This window comes from Hyperoodon ampullatus (genome assembly GCF_949752795.1).
Source record: "Hyperoodon ampullatus genome assembly, chromosome: 1".
NCBI lineage: Eukaryota > Metazoa > Chordata > Mammalia > Artiodactyla > Ziphiidae > Hyperoodon > Hyperoodon ampullatus.
This window is the reverse complement of record NC_136914.1, coordinates 987,616-1,009,663: the sequence shown is the minus strand read 5'-3', so window position 1 is coordinate 1,009,663 and position 22,048 is coordinate 987,616. Positions and strand designations below refer to the sequence as shown.

The following is a 22,048-nucleotide window of genomic DNA, read 5'->3' as shown; positions in this document are numbered from 1 at the left end:
AGCAACACAAAGACTAACAGAGTTATTAGTCTAAGAACATCACTGCCTCTCAGGGGAGCTTTAGGGTGAGCAACACAGTCAACAAAAGATACTCTTCATAGAGATTTCACTTTTAAGCAATGTCCATACACAAAAAGAAGTTGTGTGGAATGGTGGTTTGACCTTGGGAAATCAGCCTCCTGCTGGTTTGAATGCAAATCCCAAGTTTAACTTTTAACTTCTTTGACATTTGATATTTAACTTCTGACCATCCATTTTCTATTCTGTAAAATGAAGATAAAAACTATTTATGTTATGTGGTTGTTGAGGATTAGTACTTATATTTCACATAGCACCCAGCTGAAAAAATGGTAGATGGTATTATACAAGCTTGATATTTCAAATCACCACACTTACTTTCTGCAACTTCCACTGCTTCAGAGGGGAGAAAAGCCGGGGCATTGTCATTTGTATCAGTCACTTGTATCTTGATCACAGTTGTATCAGAAAGCCTGGGTATCCCTTTATCTGTGGCTTGTACAATCAAGCTGGTTTGGAAAAGAATCAAGGGATGTTATCCATCATTCAGAGAATAAGAAAACAACATAAATATGAAATATCCAGTTGAAAATTTAAAAATGAGCTGACTAGCTAATTTTATGTCTCCCCTGACTTTTCTAAATGGCATCATTTAAAATTTATTTCATAAGAATGGTGGCCTGACATGTATTTGTTTTTGACACATTTAGGGAATCACATCCAAAGACTAGGGGTTGTGAAGTATTTAAAACAGATGAACTCTCTCTAGGAGACCGACTGTAAAATTCAGTCCTTTCTACTAAGAACAACCTAAAAAGTACAAACACCAGCACCTGTTTTTTAGATAAGGAGATTGCCTCCAGCCTGGACACAGGGTATGGGTACTGCTACATATTTCCATGTTACCGCACTAACAAAAGATAGAGCCACTAAAAGATTGCTTTGTATTTTTTTTTTCAGATCTAAATTGCAAATCAATCAAAATTGTAGAATTAAGAGAGAGAACTGCCATGAATAATACATGTGCAAAAGAGGCACTATTGACTAGGACTATAAAGTAGAGGTAAAAGTCCATTATTTGAAAGAATTTACACACAGTGATTCAATCTCTCTCAGATGATGGTACAACTCGCTACTCCAGCAACCAACTTAGAAACCTGATTAGTGTCTTCAACTTCTCCCTTTCTGTCACCACCCTGACAACATCCAACTAGTTATGAATCTTATAGATTTTACCATCTGAATATGACTTGGATCAGTGTCCCCATCTGTTTCACTCCTACCTTCAGAGCCTCAGATGGGCTGATCAACCATCTTGCTCTGCAGGAACTGAAAAGTTTCCTGGGACATGGGACTTTCAGTTTTTTTTTAAACAGGACAGTCCTAGGCAAACTAGGACAAGTTGGTCATTGTAGCCTCATCCCCTCATCATCTTTACCTTGCATTCTCTGTATTCATTATATCTTTTCTCAACTGGAGTACTTATTACTCATCAATCTGCCTACTGCAAGTCTCACCTGCTCCTCTTCATCCCCCACATTGCAACCCCTCAATTGCTCTATCGAAAATCCTGGTTTGAAAACCTGACTCCCCTTTTTAAAACCTTTCCTTAGCTTTCCATGTCTACAAGAAGTAATACAAGCCTTGCACACATACACATGACCTTCTATGACACAGCTTCTGCCTGGAATTCCAGTCCCTACACTATCTTTGTCTTTCAAAGCTCACATCTCTGTAAGATTTCACTGGCCTCTCACCTGATTTAGATGCCCCTTTCTCTACCCCATAGCACACTGTACATTCTTCCACCATAGCAATCATCACCTTTTCTTCTTAATGATTTGTCTGCCTGTCCTATAAGTTCCTTGAGGGTAGATGTCCTGCTTATTTGATTTTCTTTAATATATTTTGAACACTGGTTTCTCAAGATTTGCTCAAGATTATAAATGTATCAGATGACAGAGCCAGGATTCAAGACCAGGTCTTGGTTGACTGGAAAGCTTGTGCTCTACTATATGATACTTTTAATATGCCTCTCTTACTGTGTATATATCACACACTAATGCATAATAATTAGCTTTTCACTCCCCTCTAAACACTATGAGTTCCAGGAGGGTAACTGAGTAATAAAGTAAGCTGTCAATCGGAAGATGATCTTCATTTCAGAAGTGGAATTAGTCTTAGCCAGTTGGTGATACTATCTTTTAAGAAACTGAGACTTGGAATTTGACACACTTCTACTTTATTTTCCATTGCTAGCTTACCTGATAAGTGTTCTTTATCTTCCTACCTTAAATGTTTAAAATGATGTAAAATAAGCATCAACCTTTTGTTGGCTTAAATTCCACTTAGTAGCAAAAGGTCACTACTTATCTATTGTTCACGAAGAACACAGGCTGTGTTCTACACTACTGAAGTTGGGACATCAGTAGAACAACTATTTAAATTTCACATTTCTAGAGCATAGGAATAATTCCATGTAGAAAGTTTATTTTGTTAGCACGAACATAAGTCAGGTACACATGGAAAAATTTTACTAAAAATAATCAACTCATCATGTTCTCTGCCCCTGCTGCCTGCCCCTCCCCAATGTCATACTAAAGTCTTAGCCAAGACATCAAAGTTATGGCTCTGTTGATTCTTCCACTATAGCCATAACCATTCTTATTTTCACAGTATTACAACTTCAGGGGTTCCATGTAATGCCTATGTCAGGTTAAAAAAGCAAGATTCTTTGATATAGAGAGAAATATGATTCTGTTTCAAAACAAAAGGACAAGTCAATGGTTTGAAGAACAAATGAAAAATTATGAAGGTAGATCCACTGAAATTCTACACATAACTTCTAAGGGACCTCAAGTTTTCTGTGATGGCTCCTTAGCAGGTTTTGTAAAACTCTTAGCTGGTTCCATGGTAAGTTTGTAAAACTCTTAGCTGGTCCAACTGGTTCCGTGTTCCAGAACTGCTGCCCTGATTAGTGTATCAGCAGAGACAATAAATGAAGCTGACTAGACAAAAAAACCAGTCCCATTCTAGTTCAGAGCATAGTTCTCCTACTCTACCACTGATGGAAAGCTGCTTCTTACCATGTTAAAGTTTAAATGAGACTTTGACCAGGCAGAATCTTTTCTGATTGCCTTAATACTTAAGATGGTGGTAGATGATTTTTCAAAACTCTCTCTCAATAATATATTAAATGTATACCCAGAATTAAGTGTTCCTACTGAAATTCCAAGAGAAACAAAAATATCAGCCAATATCATAACACCTCTGAAAGGAAGAGCTATGACTTCTAGTTATATCTACACACGTTTTATTTCCTCTTCCTCTAGACATTCTGCTATAATGATGGCAAAAGAATTTAAAATAAGGTATATGTTGATAAAGCTAAAAAAGAAAATGTGAGGAGGTATTAGTGAGTGGAGTGGGGGAGAAATTTAAACAAATTTCTGGAAAATACAAGCAGATTGAGAAGTGGTTACAGATAAGTGGGCCAGAGGAAACCATAGATTAAAATGCATTCTGCATTTGTAAAAAGATAAGGATGAGTGAGAAACAGATTTGCCCTCATATAACCAAGGAGAAGCTCAAAACATGGCAAAGGGCAGGGTGAGATATCGAGCTAAAAATAGCCTAAAGATTCTTTTAAACTCAAAATACAGATCAAGTCCCCTTACCCATTGCTCTTCACTCCCAGACAAAACAATGTCTGATGTTCATACTAAGAATAAGTAATATCAAGGGACTGTCCCTGAAGAAATGAAATCCCCTCCTAAAGGGGAAAAAACTCTTTATATATACTGTCATTTTTATGTCATCCTGCAAAGTAGTCAGGTTCTTCTCTGGTTCATCTGAAAGCCAAGTGTGCTGGTCAATGAGATCCACTCAGAGATTCTGCTATTGCCTCACCTAGGACCAAGGATTGTTAGTTACTTACAGAAAGTCTCCCACATGAAAAAGAGAGTGTAAAATAGAAAAAGGGAAGAAATAAACCCAAAGGATGCAGAGATATTGAAAGAGAAAAAGACAATGTAAAAACAATTCTCATTAATGTCCTTGGAGACATTAATAAAGATAATGCATAAAACAAGAACAAGATGCTATGGAAAAGCTCAAAGATCAAGGAAGAGCTTTTGGAAATAAAAAATGCAAAATATTCAAAAATTTTCAAACCAAAAAGTGAAAAAGAAAGTTTAGAATGCTATAATTAAGAAAATCTCCCAGAAAAATAAAACAACAAAAATAAACCCACGCACAACAAGAAATGGAAAGTAGGGAATAAAACATCACTGACAAAAGATCAATCCTGGCAGTCTAACTCTTGACTGAATAAGATCCAGGAAAAAGAGACAGGGCAAAGTAAACAAATAAAACAAAACAATAAACAAAAGGGAGATAATTATCAGTGAAATAATACAAAAAATAGAAACATTTATCCTCATTAAAAGAGCACACCAAGTACTCAGCACAAGGAAAGACCCACACCAAAGTACATAATGACTAAATATCCAAACATTGTAGATAAAGAAAATAACCTGAGAATTTCCACAGAGGATGGAAAAAACAAAGCATATACCAAACACATAATTAGAATGGCATCAGATTTCTCAATAGCAAAATTGAGATTTAAAATATAACAGAGGGCTTCCCTGGTGGCACAGTGGTTGAGAGTCCTCCTGCTAATGCAGGGGACATGGGTTTGTGGCCCAGTCCGGGAAGATCCCACATGCCGCGGAGCAGCTGGACCTGTGAGCCATGGCCACTGAGCCTGCGCGTCTGGAGCCTGCGCTCTGCAATGGGACAGGCCACAACAGTGAGAGGCTTGTGTACCATAGAAAAAATATATAAAATAAAATAAAAAAATAAAAATAAAATAAAACAGAACAAAGCCTTTAAAAATCTAAAAGAAATGTTCAACTTTATATTATCCATTGCATAAATCACATGTGAGAGTGGAATAAAGGCATTTCCAGATGTGCAAGAACTCAGAGAATTTACTTCCTTTGCACCTTTTCCTACAAAACTACTGGAAGAGAAAAGTAAGAGAAAGACACGGGATCTGAAAATCATAGGCCCAATATTGGAGAACAGTAAACCAAAGTCACAAGTCATGGGGTCCAGCTTTGCAGTGGGCTTAGGGAGCCACACTGTCCAGCTAGATCAGGAGGGCAGAAAGCAGTAGGACCAAGGTCTCCAAGGAACAGAGGACTTCACAGAATATTTGATATGAGAGGCATATCAGTGGAGAAAGATGAGTGGGCATGTCTGACAGAGCTAATGGAATATTTACAAGGAATTAAGTACATGGATATAGCAAAGCAGGTGAGCAAAACCCAAAGATAATCATTAATGCTGGGGATAAGGGGGAGGGTAAAGAAGGAAATATAATTATACAGTATGACCTGGCTTTGAAGTAAATACCTGTATACTCATTTTATGTAAACACTGATTATTGATTAAATGAATAGTGCTATGAATACAAAGAATTGGATGTAAGAAGGTAAAAATATTAAGCCTGAGAGACCTTCAAGATGGTGGAGGAGTAAGACGTGGAGATCACCTTCCTCCCCACAAATACATCAGAAATACATCTACACGTGGAACAACTCCTACAGAACACCTACTGAAAGCTGACAGAAGACCTCAGACCTCCCAAAAGTCAAGAAACTCCCCACGTACCTGGATAGGGCAAAAGAAAACAGAATAAACAGAGACAATAGGATATGGACGGGACCTGCACCAGTGGGAGGGAGCCGTGAAGGAGGGAAGGTTTCCACACACTAGGAGCCCCTTCACTGGTAGAGATGGTGGGGTGGCGGGGGGGGGAAGCTTCGGAGCCACAGAGGAGAGCACAGCAACAGGGGTGCGGAGGGCAAAGTGGAGAGATTCCTGCAGAGAAGATGGGTGCCGACCGCCACTCACCAGCCTGAGAGGATTGTCTGCTCACTCGCTGGGGTGGGTGGGGGCTGGGAGCTGAGGCTCAGGCTTCGGAGTTCAGATCCCATGGAGAGGACTGGGGTTGGCTGAGTGAACACAGCCTGAAGGGGGCTAGTGTGCCACAGCTCACAAGGAGGGAGTCCAGTAAAAAGTTTGGAAGTGCCTAAGAGTCAAGAGACCATTGTTTCAAGGTGTGCCAGGAGACGGGATTCCTACCTTGTCTGCCCACAGAAGGCAGAGCACTGCCTAAATGAGCTCCAGAGGCAGGCACAAGCCATGGCTATCAGCACAGACACCAGAAACGAGCATGAAACGCTAAGCCTCCTGCTGCTGCAGCCAACCAAAAATCCTGTGTGCAAGCACAGATCACTATCCACACCACCCCTCCTGGTAGCCTATGCAGCCCACCAGTGTCAGTGTCCTGTAATCTAGGGACAACTTCCCTGGGAGAACACACAGCATGCCTCATGTTGTTGCAAAATCATGCTGGCCTCTGCCGCTCCAGGCTCGCCCCGCATTCCATAGCCCTCCCTCCTGCCAGCCAGAGTAGCCAGATCCCCCTAATCAGCCTCTCCTTTAACCCCCTCCTGTCTGGGCTAAGAACAGATACCAGAGGGCGACCTATATGCAGAAGTTAAGCCAAATCCAAAGCTGAACCCCAGTAGCTGTGTGCACAAAGATGAGAAAGGGGAATCTCTCCATGCAGCCTCAGGAGCAGCAGATTAAATCTCCACAATCAACTTGATGTACCCTGCATCTGTGGAATACCAGAATACACAACGAATCATCCCAAAATTGAGGTGGTGGACTTTGGGAGCAATTGTAGACTTGGGGTTTGCTATATGCAACTGACTAGTTTCTGATTTTTATGCTTATCTTAGTATAAATTTTAGTGCTTGTTATCACTGGTGGATTTGTTTATTGGTTTGGGTGCTCTCTTCTTTTTTATTATTTTTTTATTTTAATAACTTTTTTATTTTTTGTTTTAATAACTTTATTTTATTTTATTACTTTTTTTCCTCCCTTTTCTTCAATCTCTGTGATTGACAGGGTCTTCATGCTCTGGCCGGGAGTCAGACCTGAGCCTCGGAGTTGGAAGAGCCGAGTTCAAGACATTGGGCCACCAAAGACCTCCCAGCCCCACGTAATATCAATTGGTGAGAGGTCTCCTAGAGACCTCTGTCTCAACACTAAGACCCAGCTTCACTCAAGGATCAGCAAGCTCTGGTGCTGGACATACCATGCCAAACAACTAGTAAGACAGAAACACAACCACACCCATTAGCAGAGAGGCTGCCTAAAATCATAATAAGGTCACAGACACCCCAAAACACACCACCGGCCATGGACCTGCCCACCAGAAAGACAAGAGCCAGACTCATCCACCAGAATATGGGCATCAGTCGCCTCCACCAGGAAGCCTATACAACCCACTGAACCAACCTTACCCATTGGGGGCAGACACCAAAAACAACGGGAACTATGAACCTGCAGCCTGTGGAAAGGAGACCCCAAACACAGTAAGTTAAGCAAAATGAGAAGACAGAGAAATACACAGCAGATGTAGGAGCAAAGTAAAAACCCACCAGACCAAAGAAATGAAGAGGAAATAGGCAGTCTAACTGAAAAAGAATTCAAAGAAATGAAAGTAAAGATGATCCAAAATCTTGCAAATAGAAGGAGAAAATACAAGAAATGTTTAACACGGACGTAGAACTAAAGAGCAAACGATGAATAACACAATGAATGAACTTAAAAATTCTCTAGAAGGAATCAATAGCAGAATAACTGAGGCAGAAGAATGGATAAGTGACCTGGAAGATAAAATAGTGGAAATAACTACCACAGAGCAGAATAAAGAAAAAAGAATAGAGGACACTCTCAGAGACATCTGGGACAACATTAAACGCACCACCATTCAAATTATAGGGGAGCCAGAAGAAGAAGAGAAAAAGAAAGGGAAAATATTTGAAGAGATTATAGTTGAAAACTTTCCTAATATGAGAAAGGAAATAGTAAATCAAGTCCAGGAAGCACAGGGAGTCCCATACAGGATAAATTCAAGGAGAAATATGCCAAGACACATATTAATCAAACTATCAAAAATTAAACACAAAGAAAAAATATTAAAAACAGCAACGGAAAAGCAACAAATAACATACAAGGGAATCTCCATAAGGTTAACAGCTGATCTTTCAACAGAAACTCTGAGAGCCAGAAGGGAGTGGGAGGACATATTTAAAGTGATGAACAGGAAAAATCTACCACCAAGATTACTCTACCCAGAAAGGACTTCATTCAGATTTGATAGAGAAATTAAAACCTTTACAGACAAGCAAAAGCTAAGAGAAATCGGCACCACCAAACCATTTTAAAACAAATGCTAAAGGAACTTCTCCAGGCAGGAAACACAACAGAAGGAAAAGACCTACAATAACGATCCCAAAACAATTAAGAAAATGGTAATAGGAACATACATATTGATAATTACCTTAAATGTAAATGGATTAAATGCTCCAACCAGAAGACATAGACTGGCAGAATGGATACAAAAACAAGACCCATATATATGTTGTCTAAAAGAGACCCACTTCTAACCTAGGGACACATACAGACTGAAAATGAGGGGATGGAAAAAGATATTCCATGTAAATGGAAATCAAAAGAAAACTGGAGTAGCAACTCTCATATCAGGCAAAATAGATGTTAAAATAAACCTATTACAGGAGGCAAAGAAAGGCACTACATAATGATCAAGGGATCAATCCTAGAATAAGACAAAACAATTGTAAATATATATGCACCCAACATAGGAGCACCTCAATACATAAGGCAAATACTAACAGCCATGAAAGGGGAAATCCCACAATAATAGTATGGGACTTTAGTACCCCACTTTCACCAATGGACAGATCATTCAAAATGAAAATAAATAAGGAAACACAAGGGCCTCCCTGGTGGCGCAGTGGTTGAGAGTCCGCCTGCCGATGCAGGGGATACGGGTTCGTGCCCCGGTCTGGGAGGATCCCATATGCCGCGGAGCGGCTGGGCCCGTGAGCCATGGCTGCTGAGCCTGTGCATCCGGAGCCTGTGCTCCGCAACGGGAGAGGCCACAACAGTGAGAGGCCCGCGTACCACAAAAAAAAAAAAAAAAAAAAAAAAAAAAAAAAAAAAAAATAAGGAAACACAAGCTTCAAATGACACATTCAACAAGATGGACTTAATTGATGTTTATAGGGCATTCCATCCAAAAACAACAGAATACACTTTCTTTTCAAGTGCTCATGGAACATACTCCAGGATAGCACATATCTTGGGTCACAAATCAAGCCTGGGTAACGTTAAGAAAATTGAAATTGTATCAAGTGTCTTTTCTGACCACAACACTATGAGATCAGATATCAATTACAGGAAAATAAACTGTAAAAAATACAAATGCATGGAGGCTAAATGATATACTACTAAATAACCAAGACATCACTGAAGAAATCAAAGAGGGAATCAAGAAACACCTAGAAGCAAATAACAATGAAAACACGATGACCCAAAACCTATGAGATGCAGCAAAAGCAATCTCAGAGGGAAGTTTATAGCAATGTAATCCTACCTCAAGAAACAAGAAAAATCTCAAATAAGCAACTTACACTTACACCTAATGCAATTAGAGGAAGAAGAAGAAAAAAAAAACAAAGTTAGCAGAAGGAAAGAAATCAGAAATATCAGACAGAAATAAATGAAAAATAAATGAAGGAAAAAATAGCAAAGATCAATAAAACTAAAAGCTGATTCTTTGAGAAGATAAACAAAATGATAAACCATTAGCTAGACTCAACAAGAAAAAAAGGGACAAGAGTCAAATCAATAGAATTAGAAATGAAAAAGGAGAAGTAACTACTGGCCCTGCAGAAATACAAAGGATCATGAGAGATTACTACAAGCAACTCTATGCCAATAAATTGGACAACCTGGAAGAAATGGGCAAATTCTTAGAAAAACACAACCTTCTGAGACTGAACCAGGAAGAAATAGAAAATATAAACAGACCAATTACAAGCACTGAAATTGAAACTATGATTAAAAATCTTCCAGCAAACAGAAGTCCAGGACCAGATGGCTCCACAGGCAAATTCTGTCAAACATTTAGAGAAGACCTAACACCTATCCTTCTCAAACTCTTCCAAAATATAGAAGAGGGAGGCACACTCTCAAACTCATTCTACGAGGCCACCATCACCCTGATACAAAAACCAGACAAAGATGTCACAAAGAAAGAAAACTACAGGCCAATAACACTGATGAACATAGACGCAAAAATCTTCAACAAAATACTGGCAAACAGAGTCCAACAGCACATTAAAAGGATCACACACCATGATCAAGTGGGGTTTATCACAGATTATTCAACACACAAATCCATGTGATACACCATACTAACAAACTGAAAGATAAAACACATATGATATATATATATATGGAATCAGGAAAAAAATGGTTGTGAAGAACCTCAGGGCAGGACAGGCATAACGACACAGACATAGAGAATGGACTTGAGGACACAGGGAAGGGGAAGGGGAAGCTGGGACGAAATGGGAGAGTGGCATGGACATATATACACTACCAAATGTAAAATAGATAGCTAGTGGGAAGCAGCTGCATAGCACAGGGTGATCAGTTCTGTGCTTTGTGACCACCTAGAGGGGTGGGATAGGGAGGATGGGAGGGAGATGCAAGAGGGAGGAGATATGGGGATGTATGTATATGTATAGCTGATTCACTTTGTTATACAGCAGAAACTAACACAACAATGTAAAGCAATTATACTCCAATAAAGATATTTTAAAAACAACCTACACAATAATCTCAATAGATGCAGAAAATGCTTTTGACAAAATCCAACACCCACTTATGATAGACACTCTCCAGAAATTGGGCACAGAGGGAACCTAATTCAACATAATAAAGGCCATGTATGACAAACCCACAGCGAACATTGTTCTCAACAGTATAAAACTGAAATCATTTCCACTAACATCAGAATGAAGACAAGACTGCCCACTCTCACCACTATTATTCAAAATAGGTTTGGAACTCTTAGCCACAGCAATCAGAGAAGAAAAAGAAATATATGGAATCCAAATCAGAAAGAAGAAGTAAACCTGTCACTGTTTGCACATACATGATACTATACATAGAGAATCCTAAAGATGCTACCAGAAAACTACTAGAGCTAATCAATGAATTTAGTAAAGTTGAAGGACACAAAATTAATGTGCAGAAATCTCTTGCATTCCTATACACTAACAACAAAAGATCAGAATGATAAATTAAGGAAACACTCCCATTTTCCACTGCAACACAAAGAATAAAATATCTAGGAATAAACCTACCTAAGGAGACAAAAGACCTGTATGCAGAAAACTATAAGAAACTGATGTAAGAAATTAAAGATGATAAAAACAGATGGAGAGATATACCATGTTCTTGGATTGGAAGAATCAGCATTGTGAAAATGACTGTACTACCCAAAGCAATCTACAGATTCAATGCAATACCTATCAAACTACCAGTGGCATTTTTCATAGAACTAGAAATAAAAAGTTCACAATTTTTATGGAAACACAAAAGACCCCAAATATCCAAAGAAATCTTGAGAAAGAATAGTGGAGCTGGAGGAATCAGGCTCCCTGACTTCGAACTATACTGCAAAGCTACAGTAATCTAGACAGTACGGTACTGGCACAAAAACAGAAATATAGATAAATGAAACAGGATAGAAAGCCAAGAGATAAACCCATGCACATATGGTCACCTTATTTTTGATAAAGGAGGTAAGAATATACAATGGAGAAAAGACAGCCTCTTCAATAAGTGGTGCTGGGAAAACTGGACAGCTACATGTAAAAAGATGAAATTACAACACTCCCTGACACCATACACAAAAATAAACTGAAAAGGGATTAAAGACCTAAATGTGAGGCCAGACACTATAAAACTCTTAGAGGAAAACATAGGCAGAACACTCTATGATATAAATCACAGCAAGACCCTTTCTGACCCACCTCCTAGAGAAATGGAAATAAAAAGAAAAATAAACAAATGGGACCTAATGAAACTTAAAAGCTTTTGCACAGAAAAGGAAACCATAACCAAGACGAAAAGACAACCCTCAGAATGGGAGAAAATATTTGCAAATGAAGCAACTGACAAGGGATTAACCTCCATAATATACAAGCAGCTCTTGCAGCTAAATATCACAAAACAAACAACCCAATCCAAAAATGGGCAGAAGACCTAAACAGACATTTCTCCAAAGAAGATATACAGATTGCCAACAAACACATGAAAGGATGCTCAACATCACTAATTATTAGAGAAATGCAAATCAAAACTACAATGAGGTATCACCTCACATCGGTCAGAATGGCCATCATCAAAAAATCTACAAACCATCAATGCTGCAGAGGGTGTGGAGAAAAGGGAACCCTCTTGTACTGTTGGAGGGAATGTAAAGTGATACAGCCACTGTGGAGAACAGTATGGCAGTTCCTTAAGAAACTAAAAATAGAACTACCATATAACCAAGCAATCCCACTACTGGTCATATACCCTGAGAAAACCGTAATTCAAAAAGAGTCATATATCACAATGTTCATTGAAACACTATTTACAATTGCCAGGACATGGAAGTAACCTAAGTGTCCATCGACAGATGAGCAGATAAAGAAGATGTGGCACATACATATAATGGAATATTACTCAGCCATAAAAATAAATGAAATTGAGTTATTTGTAGTGAGGTGGATGGACATAGATTCTGTCATACATAGTGAAGTAAGTCATAAAGAGAAAAACAAATACCGTATGCTAACACATATATATGGAATCTAAAAAAAAACCAAAAAACAAAAAACGGTTCTGAAGAACCTAGGGATAGGACAAGGATAAAGATGCACACATTGAGAATGGACTTGAGGACATGGGGAAGGGAAGGGCAAGCTGGGACAAAGTGAGAGAGTGATATTGACATATATACAATCCCAAATATAAAATAGCTAGTGGGAATCAGCCGCATAGCACTGGGAGATCAGCTCGGTGCTTTGTGACCAGAAGGGTGGGATAGGGAGGGTGGGAGGGAGATGCAAGAGCGAGGAGATATGGGGATATCTGTATATGTATAGCTGATTCACTTTGTTATAAAGCAGAAACTAACACACCATTGTAAAGCAATTATACTCCAATAAAGATGTTAAAAAATTAAAAAATAAAAGAGGGAGGAGATATGGGGATATATGTATAGGTATAGCTGATTCACTTTTTTATACAGCAGAAACTAACACAACAATGTAAAGCAATTATACTCCAATAAAGATGTTAAAAAGAAAATGTCATCACAACAAAAAAAATGATATTGTTCTATGTATTTGGCTCTACTGTTGATTGGTATGTAAAAGTTTATGGCTACTGTACACTGCCTGTATTAGTTCTTTTATCATAAAATGCCCCTCTTTCTCTTGTTTAAAAAAATGATATTCTTCTATGTATTTGGCTGTACTGTTGATTGGTATGTAAAGGTTTATGGCTATGTATGCTGCATGTGTTAGTTCTTTTATCATAAAATGTCCCTCTTTCTCTTATTTAAAAAAAAAAAAAAGAAAATCAATCTGTTAACTGGAGTTTTAAGTTAACTTCACCGTTTTGTATTAATTAACCTACAAATACAACAGTGTGTACTTTATCTTGTTAGGAAACAATTTGGGACAAGTATATTCCTTGCAAACTCTTTAAATTAAGGAGTACTTTTGCAAATTCCAATCCAAACCCATTCTGAAAGCTTATTCTTTCATGCAGTCAACCTTTCCTCTTGGTTTCCACGAAACCACGTTTTCCAAGTTCTGTTCTGATGTTTGTAGTCTCTGAATCTATCTTGCTGGCTGTTTTTGCTCTGTCTGGCCCCCAAGTGATGATAATCCCCCAAATTCTCATTTCACATAGTGTCCTAGGTAATTCCATTTTACACATTTTCCCTGGATGAAGCCCAAGTCTAAATCCTGAATGACGATCTCTCTCCTGAGCTCCAGATCATTATTTTTAATTGCCAAAGGAGTATCTTTACTTTTGCTCTTGCACTGGCCCTTCAAACTCAAACTGCCCAGAAAAAAAAATCCCAATCCCAATCTATTCTTCTTCCTGCCTTTCCTATGTGGAAATTTCAGAAGCATTTTCTATCTCTTTCCTTGTTGAGTAAATTCAACTGATCACCATGTTCCTATGGATTCCATATCTGAATCAACTAGTAAGTATGTCCCCTCCTCCCATCCTCAGAGCTTCATCCACATAACAGACCTCTGTCAGCTGTTGTCTAGCTTAACTGGTCTGTCTGATGCTGGTTCTCTCTCTTGCAAGACATCCATTACCAGATGTCCTTAAAAATAAAGATCTTAGCATGCACTCAACTGCTTACACTTTTATATAGCCTACAGAATAGAGTACAATTTCCAGTATATGGCATATAAAGTTCACTAAAATGTGCCTGTGACCTACCAGACTCTTTTTTGTTGTTGTTGCTTCATTTCATTTTTCAGATCACTGAGTGAGATTTTTCCCCCAGTTTTATTCAGATATAATTGATACATAGCAGTGTATAAGTTTAAGGTGTACTGTGTAATTTGACTTACATATACTGTGGAGTCATTAGCACAATAAGTTTAGTTAACATCCATCATTTCACATAGATGCAAAAAAAAAAAAAACAACGAAAACTATATTTCCCCTTGTGATGAGAACCCTTAGAACCTACTGTCTTAACTTTCCTGTATATCTTACAGCAGTGTTAGCCATAGTCATCATGTTGTACATTACATCCCCAGTACTTATCTTATTGGAAGTTTGTACATTTTGACTATCTTCCTCCTATTCCTCCACACCCCCAGCCTCTTTTTTATAATCCCACACTCAAGTGCTTCTCGGGTGCACTGTACCACTTGTTATTTCCAAATATACCAAACACATTCACGTGTCCATGTTCTTCCTCATGCTTCTTGCCTGGAAAGCCTTTATTCCCTTTTCCATGGAGACTCAACAGACTGGGGTTCCAATTCTAGCCCTGCTGCTTATGAGTCATGTATTTTGGAAAAGATAATTAACATTTCAGCCCATTTCCTACTTTGTATATATAACTGCTTTTTATTTTTTCTCTCACAGTCATAATGAGTATTCAATTGAGTGTATGAGTTTAGCAATGCTCCTGGCAATAACTGCTCTTTGACCTTGAATATTTATGCTACAGAAAGTGAATTTTTAAACATTTAAATCTGCCTAGGACTTTTTTATTGCTCGTTTTTATTTAAAGTCCCTGAAAAGACTAACTAAATCTTGGCCCTAAAGTTTCATAAGACTTACATGAATATCGATTACTAACTTAAGCAGGGATAAATCTCACCCCATCAGTTATAACTCAAGCAGTGGAGGGCAGTGATTCAAATCCCATCTCTGCATGCTCACAACTAGATGTGTTATTTCACAACTGTGAGTTGGAACTTATTTTATATTACTACTTTAAGTTTCTAAAGTGTTTTTTCTGTTTTGTTTTGCTAAACATACAGGTATATACTCTAAAGATTCATTCACATGACACAGTAAGAAGCCCTACTATGACCATTCACACAGGCAAGAATCTCAGTTTTACATTTACTGGCTACCTACTCCTGGCAAAAGACTTTACATCTCTGAATTTCAGTTTCCTCACTCTGTAGATCTTAGGTCTGTTATGAGAATTCAACAGGTAAAGCAGGTGCTCCATAAATGGCACCTATTGTGATTATTACTATGCTTCCTGCCATGGGTTATTAGGGCACTCGATTTTCGAGTTCCCTGAAAACAAGAACTGTTTCATGTGTCTTTATATCCCCAGTCTCATGCTTGGTAAATAGTTTTTAAAATTCAGAAATATCAGTCAGACAGAACTAAATAACTAATTTGTCATAGTCTGTCCACTGAGTTTTCCTATATGTGGCTTAATATGAGAACTAAAAATTATTTAATGCATTTATATTGAGTAGAATCACCGCTGACAATATCTTCCTCCCCCTCATTTTATACTGTAAAAGGGAGGGCTAGAATTGGGAATATCTTCCTCTGTCAGACAAAATAGCGAAATTCAAAAGTTAAAAACAAAAGTTAAAAGCTAAATGACATCTTTTCCAAAACATTCACTAAAGGTATAGCAGGCTGGGGAAAATCCTCCTATTTTTCTCACTGTCTTAAATATCAGGAAAAGCACTAAAAAAACAGAGAAGCCACAAGGGGGGGGGGAGGGGGAAACCCTGGAGAGGTAGGGGGTTCAGAATGTTCCCTTGCCTCAGTGACAGTGGAGACTCTGTGTGTGTGTGTGTGTATGTGTGTGTGTGTGAGCATGAGTGTGGTTGCCTCTGAGTCTCTCTGTAGCAGTGTGTGCAGATTTCATCTTCTCTCAGTTCCTGCTTCTCCTAGCTTAAATTCATGAGGAATTGGAGAGGGGCGCTTTTAAATATTAGGACCAATTTAAATATTAGGAATGGGAACGTTGAAACTGTGACTCAAATAGGAAAATGCTGAAAGGAGTTAAACTTAATTGTTAATTATGCTCCATTGAATAAGAACATTGTAACAGAAAGTCATTGCAATCAGGAAATGCTTAGTTCCTGGAACATAGAAGACCTTCAAGAATCTCTGAATTTGTAATCACTCAGGTGGCAACTAGGCTGAGATTTACATGCAGTCATCTATGGAGAGAAAAAAAAAAGCTTTACACTTAAAATTACTATAGATACAATGTAGCAGGAATAGGTTATAACATATTTATACTATTGATTTTAATATATTTATATAGTAAGTATCATAACAATTGATTACACTAAAATAATCCTGAAAAAATTATACTAGTTAACACAGGGTAATGTCTTAAACTAAACTTTTAAAATACCTTTGAAGTAATATTTTGAAATATATTAAACAAAAAGAACTAAACACTTAATCAAACGTTTAGAGTTGAGAAGTTTTTCAGAGTTAAATTAATCCAGTCCACCCAGCAACAGATCCCATTTTAATTGGCTCTTGCTACTCAACCACAGGCATGCACTGCACTTTCTTCATATAACATGTAAGTAGTCTGGCCTAGGAGAATATTGACACTCGGGTATCTATGTTTTTTTCCCTCAGTAGAAGGTCTGCTCTGTAGCTTGTAGGGTGGAAAGTGTGATTTGGCATTAGAACACCTGGCAGTGAGACCATGATTAATGGTTAAATGTTTCTGTAGCCCTGAGTGAGACACTGCATGTCCCTTGTCTCATTAGTGAGTGAGAAAAGGCCTAACTGAACTTCTCTGGAGGTGACCGTGAGAATGAAAGGAAACACTGTCTGTGCATGGCCTTTCGGAAGAACATACAAGTACAAGGCAGACTGAAATGCATGATAAGAAAGTCAAGCCTCTCTTTGACCCCAGGCTTCCCAAGTGACCACTTCCCCAGAGACAATCAAGGTTCACAGTTTCTTAGGTTTTCTTCCCGAAGTCGTCCAACTTTATGGGTGTGCTTTTACTCAAAGAGGCCTGCAGGGTAAGCACTGTGGGGCAACAAAACAGAATAGCCAGTCAAATGGATCTGAGTCTTGGACAAACCTGTAGGCTCTGGTGTACTCATAATCCAGAACTGCACTTGCTGTTAGCACACCGCTCAGCGTGTCCATCTGGAACACTTGTCCTTGGTTGCTGGAGAGAATAGAATACTCGATGAGGCCGTTTGTCCCACTGTCATGGTCTGTGGCAAAAACCTGTGGGGAAGCAACTCCTCCGTTAGGTAAGGATTGAATCTGCAGAATGGGTTAAGCCTGTTTTTCAGAGAAATGCATTATGAAAGAATCACATTGTCAGACACACTTTAAAGACAATGACCAAAGGAATGTTAACCATGGCTGAAGCTTACATTTACATTAAAGTGGATAATGGGTGAGAAGACTATTCTGCAGATTCATTGAAAGGAGTACTGCGTGTTTTGCGCTAAATGAAACAAAACCTAGATTTAGTGCTAACAAAGTTAGGTCCTGATGATTTATTTGATGAGTTGTCCAAGTACTAGTGTTGAAGATAAAACAAAAGTTCTGCATCACTCTCCATGGAGATACATTATTTAGTCTGCTTTACATTTTAATCACAAACTAATTCTATTAGTGGATTCAAGATCTTATTTAAGAACAAGCTGACAGATTAATTTCTTTCTATTTATTTTTAAAAATATTTATTTATTTATTTATTTATTTGCCTGTGCCAGGTCTTAGTTGTGGCATGCAGGATCCTTTAGTTGTGGCATGCGGGATCTTTAATTGTGGCATGCGAACTCTTAGTTGTGGCATGCGGGATCTAATTCCCTGACCAGGGGTCGAATCCAGGCCCCCTGAATTGGGAGCATGAAGTCTTAGCCACTGGACTACAAGGGAAGTCCCTCTTTCTATTTATTTTTATCTTCTAGGCCCCTCAGCCTTGGCCTGAGTTCCCATCCCCTGTCATCTCTCTCTTGGGTGACTGTACTGATGTCCTGGTGGGTTTTTGCTTGTAACTCCCTTCCTTTTCAATCTATCCTTCACACTGCTGCCAGAGTTCTCAGGGGATCCAGAACCTCATCAGGACCTCATCAGGAGGGCACACACCAGCTATTTGGTACAGAAAGCCAGCAACAGACAGTTCCCTTCGAGATCACAAGGAAGAGAAACTTATCTGCATACCAGCAGAATAAAGTCCATCATGTCCCCTAGGTCATACACTTAAGAGTTACAGAGAGTAGGCCTCCCAGGAGGTGTATCAGTTAGGGTCTTTGGATGCCAGCAACACAAATCTACTATGGCCAACTTCATCAGGAAAGAAACATAGCAGAAAGACAGTGTCCAGGTGAAGCACAAGAACCTGAACAGCTCTAAGGAACAGCTTCTTTGAGCTGTTGCCATCAAGAGGAATCAGCTCTAATATGTCTCTGTCTGGTGTCCTACCATCCAAGATTCAAATTCCAGGGAGGGAAAGTCTCTATGGGACCGAGACAATTGACAGCACCTTGTGGCAGGGTGGAGTTGGGGGGAGGTCACCACTTTGACCAACAATCCCACCAAGACTGCATCTGGCAGAGGAGGGTCAGTTCCTAAAGGGAGTTTGTGGGGCTGCAACCAAAAGGAGGGTGCATAGGCAGTGTGGTAGCAAAAAGCAAGAACTCCAGAGCCTTCTACATTCCTGTCTATCTGAACAGGATACAGGCAAATGGCAGTTTTAGTTTCCTGGAAACTAAGTGATCTAAAAATACAAAGAACAAATTTCCTTGTATCTGTCTCTGACTGGGCCTTCTCAAAGGTTTTATCACCTGAACCAATGGCAGGTCAGGCTGTCTCCCTGTTGAGTGTACATGGGCTTTAATGGGACCCTCACCTTCACATATTCCACATGAGTGGTCTAGCTCTGTCCAGGTTAGCATGTGTGACAAAGCGTGATGCACCAGCGCCCCAGGGAGGAGTCCTCTGTGACCAAGAAGGCCCCACAGTGGCGCTGGAGGTATCCATGATCCCCATTGAACAGGCATCACTGGGGGTGCGGGGGCTGAACAAGAGGACACCTTCACCTCCTCACCTTCCTCTTAAGCATCTCTGTCATGGCTAGAGTAAAGGTGCAGCACTTCTGGCACAGGCTGGAACCTGGAGCAATTAGGCTCCAATCATACAAAATAAATGGGCAGAAATAATGTAGGAAATCCCGGGGATCCTGGATCATGTGGGGAGCACAGAGCTAAAACTCCAAGACAACTGAGCCTCTACTGGTCTTGCTTGCACCATCAGAGGCGAACATGTGTATCTGAACTGGGCAGGAATCAAAGGAAAGTGTCTCTATATGTTCAGGTGAAGGTAGCTGCACAATAACCTAGGAGATCACCTGGATCCCTGCCCCCATCTACCCCAGAGAGGAAGTCATGCGGTGCTGGGTCATGGCAGCGGGGTTACAGAGGCCAAAGGGAATGTCCTACTAGGCTGCTGACTGTCAGGATGGGGGTTTATACCTATTTCCTGTGCAGATTCCCAAGAGCCTGTAGGTGTTGTAATGTCCAGGTTCTTGAATTCAAAACATCGGTTCAACCTTGAAGGGAAAGGTGAAAATGGGCACCAGTCTCCGAAGCAGGTAGAGTCTATCAAGGATGGGTTGGTTTGGAGCCTGAACAAGAAGACTGCCATGTGAACAGACCCTCTTTTTTCAGAGCATGGGGCTTTCTCCCAAGATAGGGCTGGTCTTGAAACAGCAGATCTATGACTTTCACATGAGACTCCTGCAAACCCAAACCAGGGTGCCCTTCCATGTGTCTGTGCTGCCGCCATGCTCATCTTGCTGCAGCTCCACCTGGCAAATGCCTGCTCGCCCTTTAAGACCGAGTGCAAACTTCGTTCTTCATGAAGACTGACACTCTCCTCCAGGAACAGTCTGTGCCTCCTCTTTTCTCTCATGACATTCAACATACACTTCTAATATAACATTAGTGATTTGCATTTAAATTGTATACTTAGTCTTCTGACTTCCCCACTGAATTGTACACATGTGTAAGGTGAGCTGCTTTTTGTGCCCCTCTAGATCCCCTGCTAGTGTTCTATGGGGGCCCTAGAGAAAGCAGGTGGGTCTAACTGAGCACGAAATGGATGGGGGAAGGTGAGTGAGCTCAGAAACTCCAGGCTTCCTTCAACCTAAAGTTCCATCCAGTGCATCAAATATTGTATATGCCAAGGAAAGATTTAAAATTTAATTCACACTCCCCCACGCACAACACATTTCTTTTACCTGTATGATGTGATCATTGTAGAACTCGCCCTCAGACACTGATACTTGGTAAATGCTTTGCCCAAAGCACGGTGGATGATCGTTCACATCTTGGATGAAGACTGCTACTTTGCTGTAGGCTCTATGCTCCCTACTTTCAGCTAAAACGATGAGCTGAACTTCATTTCTGACTTCAAAATCCAGAAACTTGGGTTCTTGCACAGTGAGTTCTCCTATTTTTATTTCCAGAGAGAGAGAAAAAAAAAAGAAATGAAAATTATTTTATTTAAAAAGTCTCAACTCACCTTTGACCCAAATGCTCACATGCTTACCTGTCCCTCAACTCCTCCCACTGGCTGGGCCCCCTTTCCTAGTGCCTGGGGTCATTGTGAAAAAAGGTGAGAACAGGCAGACATTTACACGGTTCAAACATGTAGGAGGGGGGCTTCCCTGGTGGCACAGTGGTTGAGAGTCCGCCTGCCGATGCAGGGGACACGGGTTCGTGCCCCAGTCCAGGAAGATCCCACATGCCGCGGAGCGGCTGGGCCCGTGAGCCATGGCCACTGAGCCTGCACGTCCGGAGCCTGTGCTCCACAATGGGAGAGAGGCCACAACGGTGAGAGGCCCGCGTACCGAAAAAAATAAAACATGTAAGAGGGAAAGAAGCCATGAATATCTGAAATCTGGGCGCTCTCTCTTAAGTCATCTTTCTGTCCCCATATTTAGCCCATGTCTGCAAAGTCCGCCTTTCAAACATCTCCTGAATCCACCCTCTCCATCTCCCTGCTGCTGTCCTCCTCCAAGCCACCAGCAATTCCCACCTTGTCCCCTGTGTTAGTCTACTTAGTTGGCCTCCCCACTCAACCAGTTCCCATTCTGAATTAAATAATAAAAAACAGCACTGTGACTGTCCTGCATAAAACCCTTGATTGGCTTCCACAGCAATTATGATGAAGTTCAGCATTTTTAGCCTCCCCAGGACCACCTGCTCCAACCTCTCCCACCTGAGAAATCTCATTCTTCTCTTTCTCCCCTTTGCCCTGTCTGCTCTGGCTGTAAGACTCATAATGTTCTAGTCCTCAAACGTTCATTTCAGAATTGTCCTGCAGGCCTTTCCATCCACCTGGAATTGTCCCCACTTCTGTGCATCCTCAGGGTTCTTTCCAGACCACCCAGCCCTGTACCATCACCACGTCTGCCCCCAACAGACTCTCCAAAAGTGCCTGCAGGGCCTTTGCTCACCTATTTCTGCCGAGTTATTCCTCTTGGTTTAGAAGTTTCACA

The 22,048-nt window shown here is 40.1% G+C and overlaps 1 protein-coding gene across 1 annotated transcript in view; it reads right to left on the bottom strand.

The window, feature by feature from the left end:
* The window catches only part of DCHS2 (dachsous cadherin-related 2), a gene marked incomplete at both ends in the record, with an annotated part of 288,779 nt that overhangs the window by 8,253 nt on the left and 258,478 nt on the right, over positions 1 to 22,048 (bottom strand). The window contains 3 exons of the mRNA XM_079716852.1: positions 397 to 527; positions 17,609 to 17,760; positions 20,786 to 20,997. Of these exons, the coding sequence (XP_079572978.1) occupies positions 397 to 527; positions 17,609 to 17,760; positions 20,786 to 20,997 (495 nt within the window). The remainder of the gene's footprint in view (positions 1 to 396; positions 528 to 17,608; positions 17,761 to 20,785; positions 20,998 to 22,048) is intronic.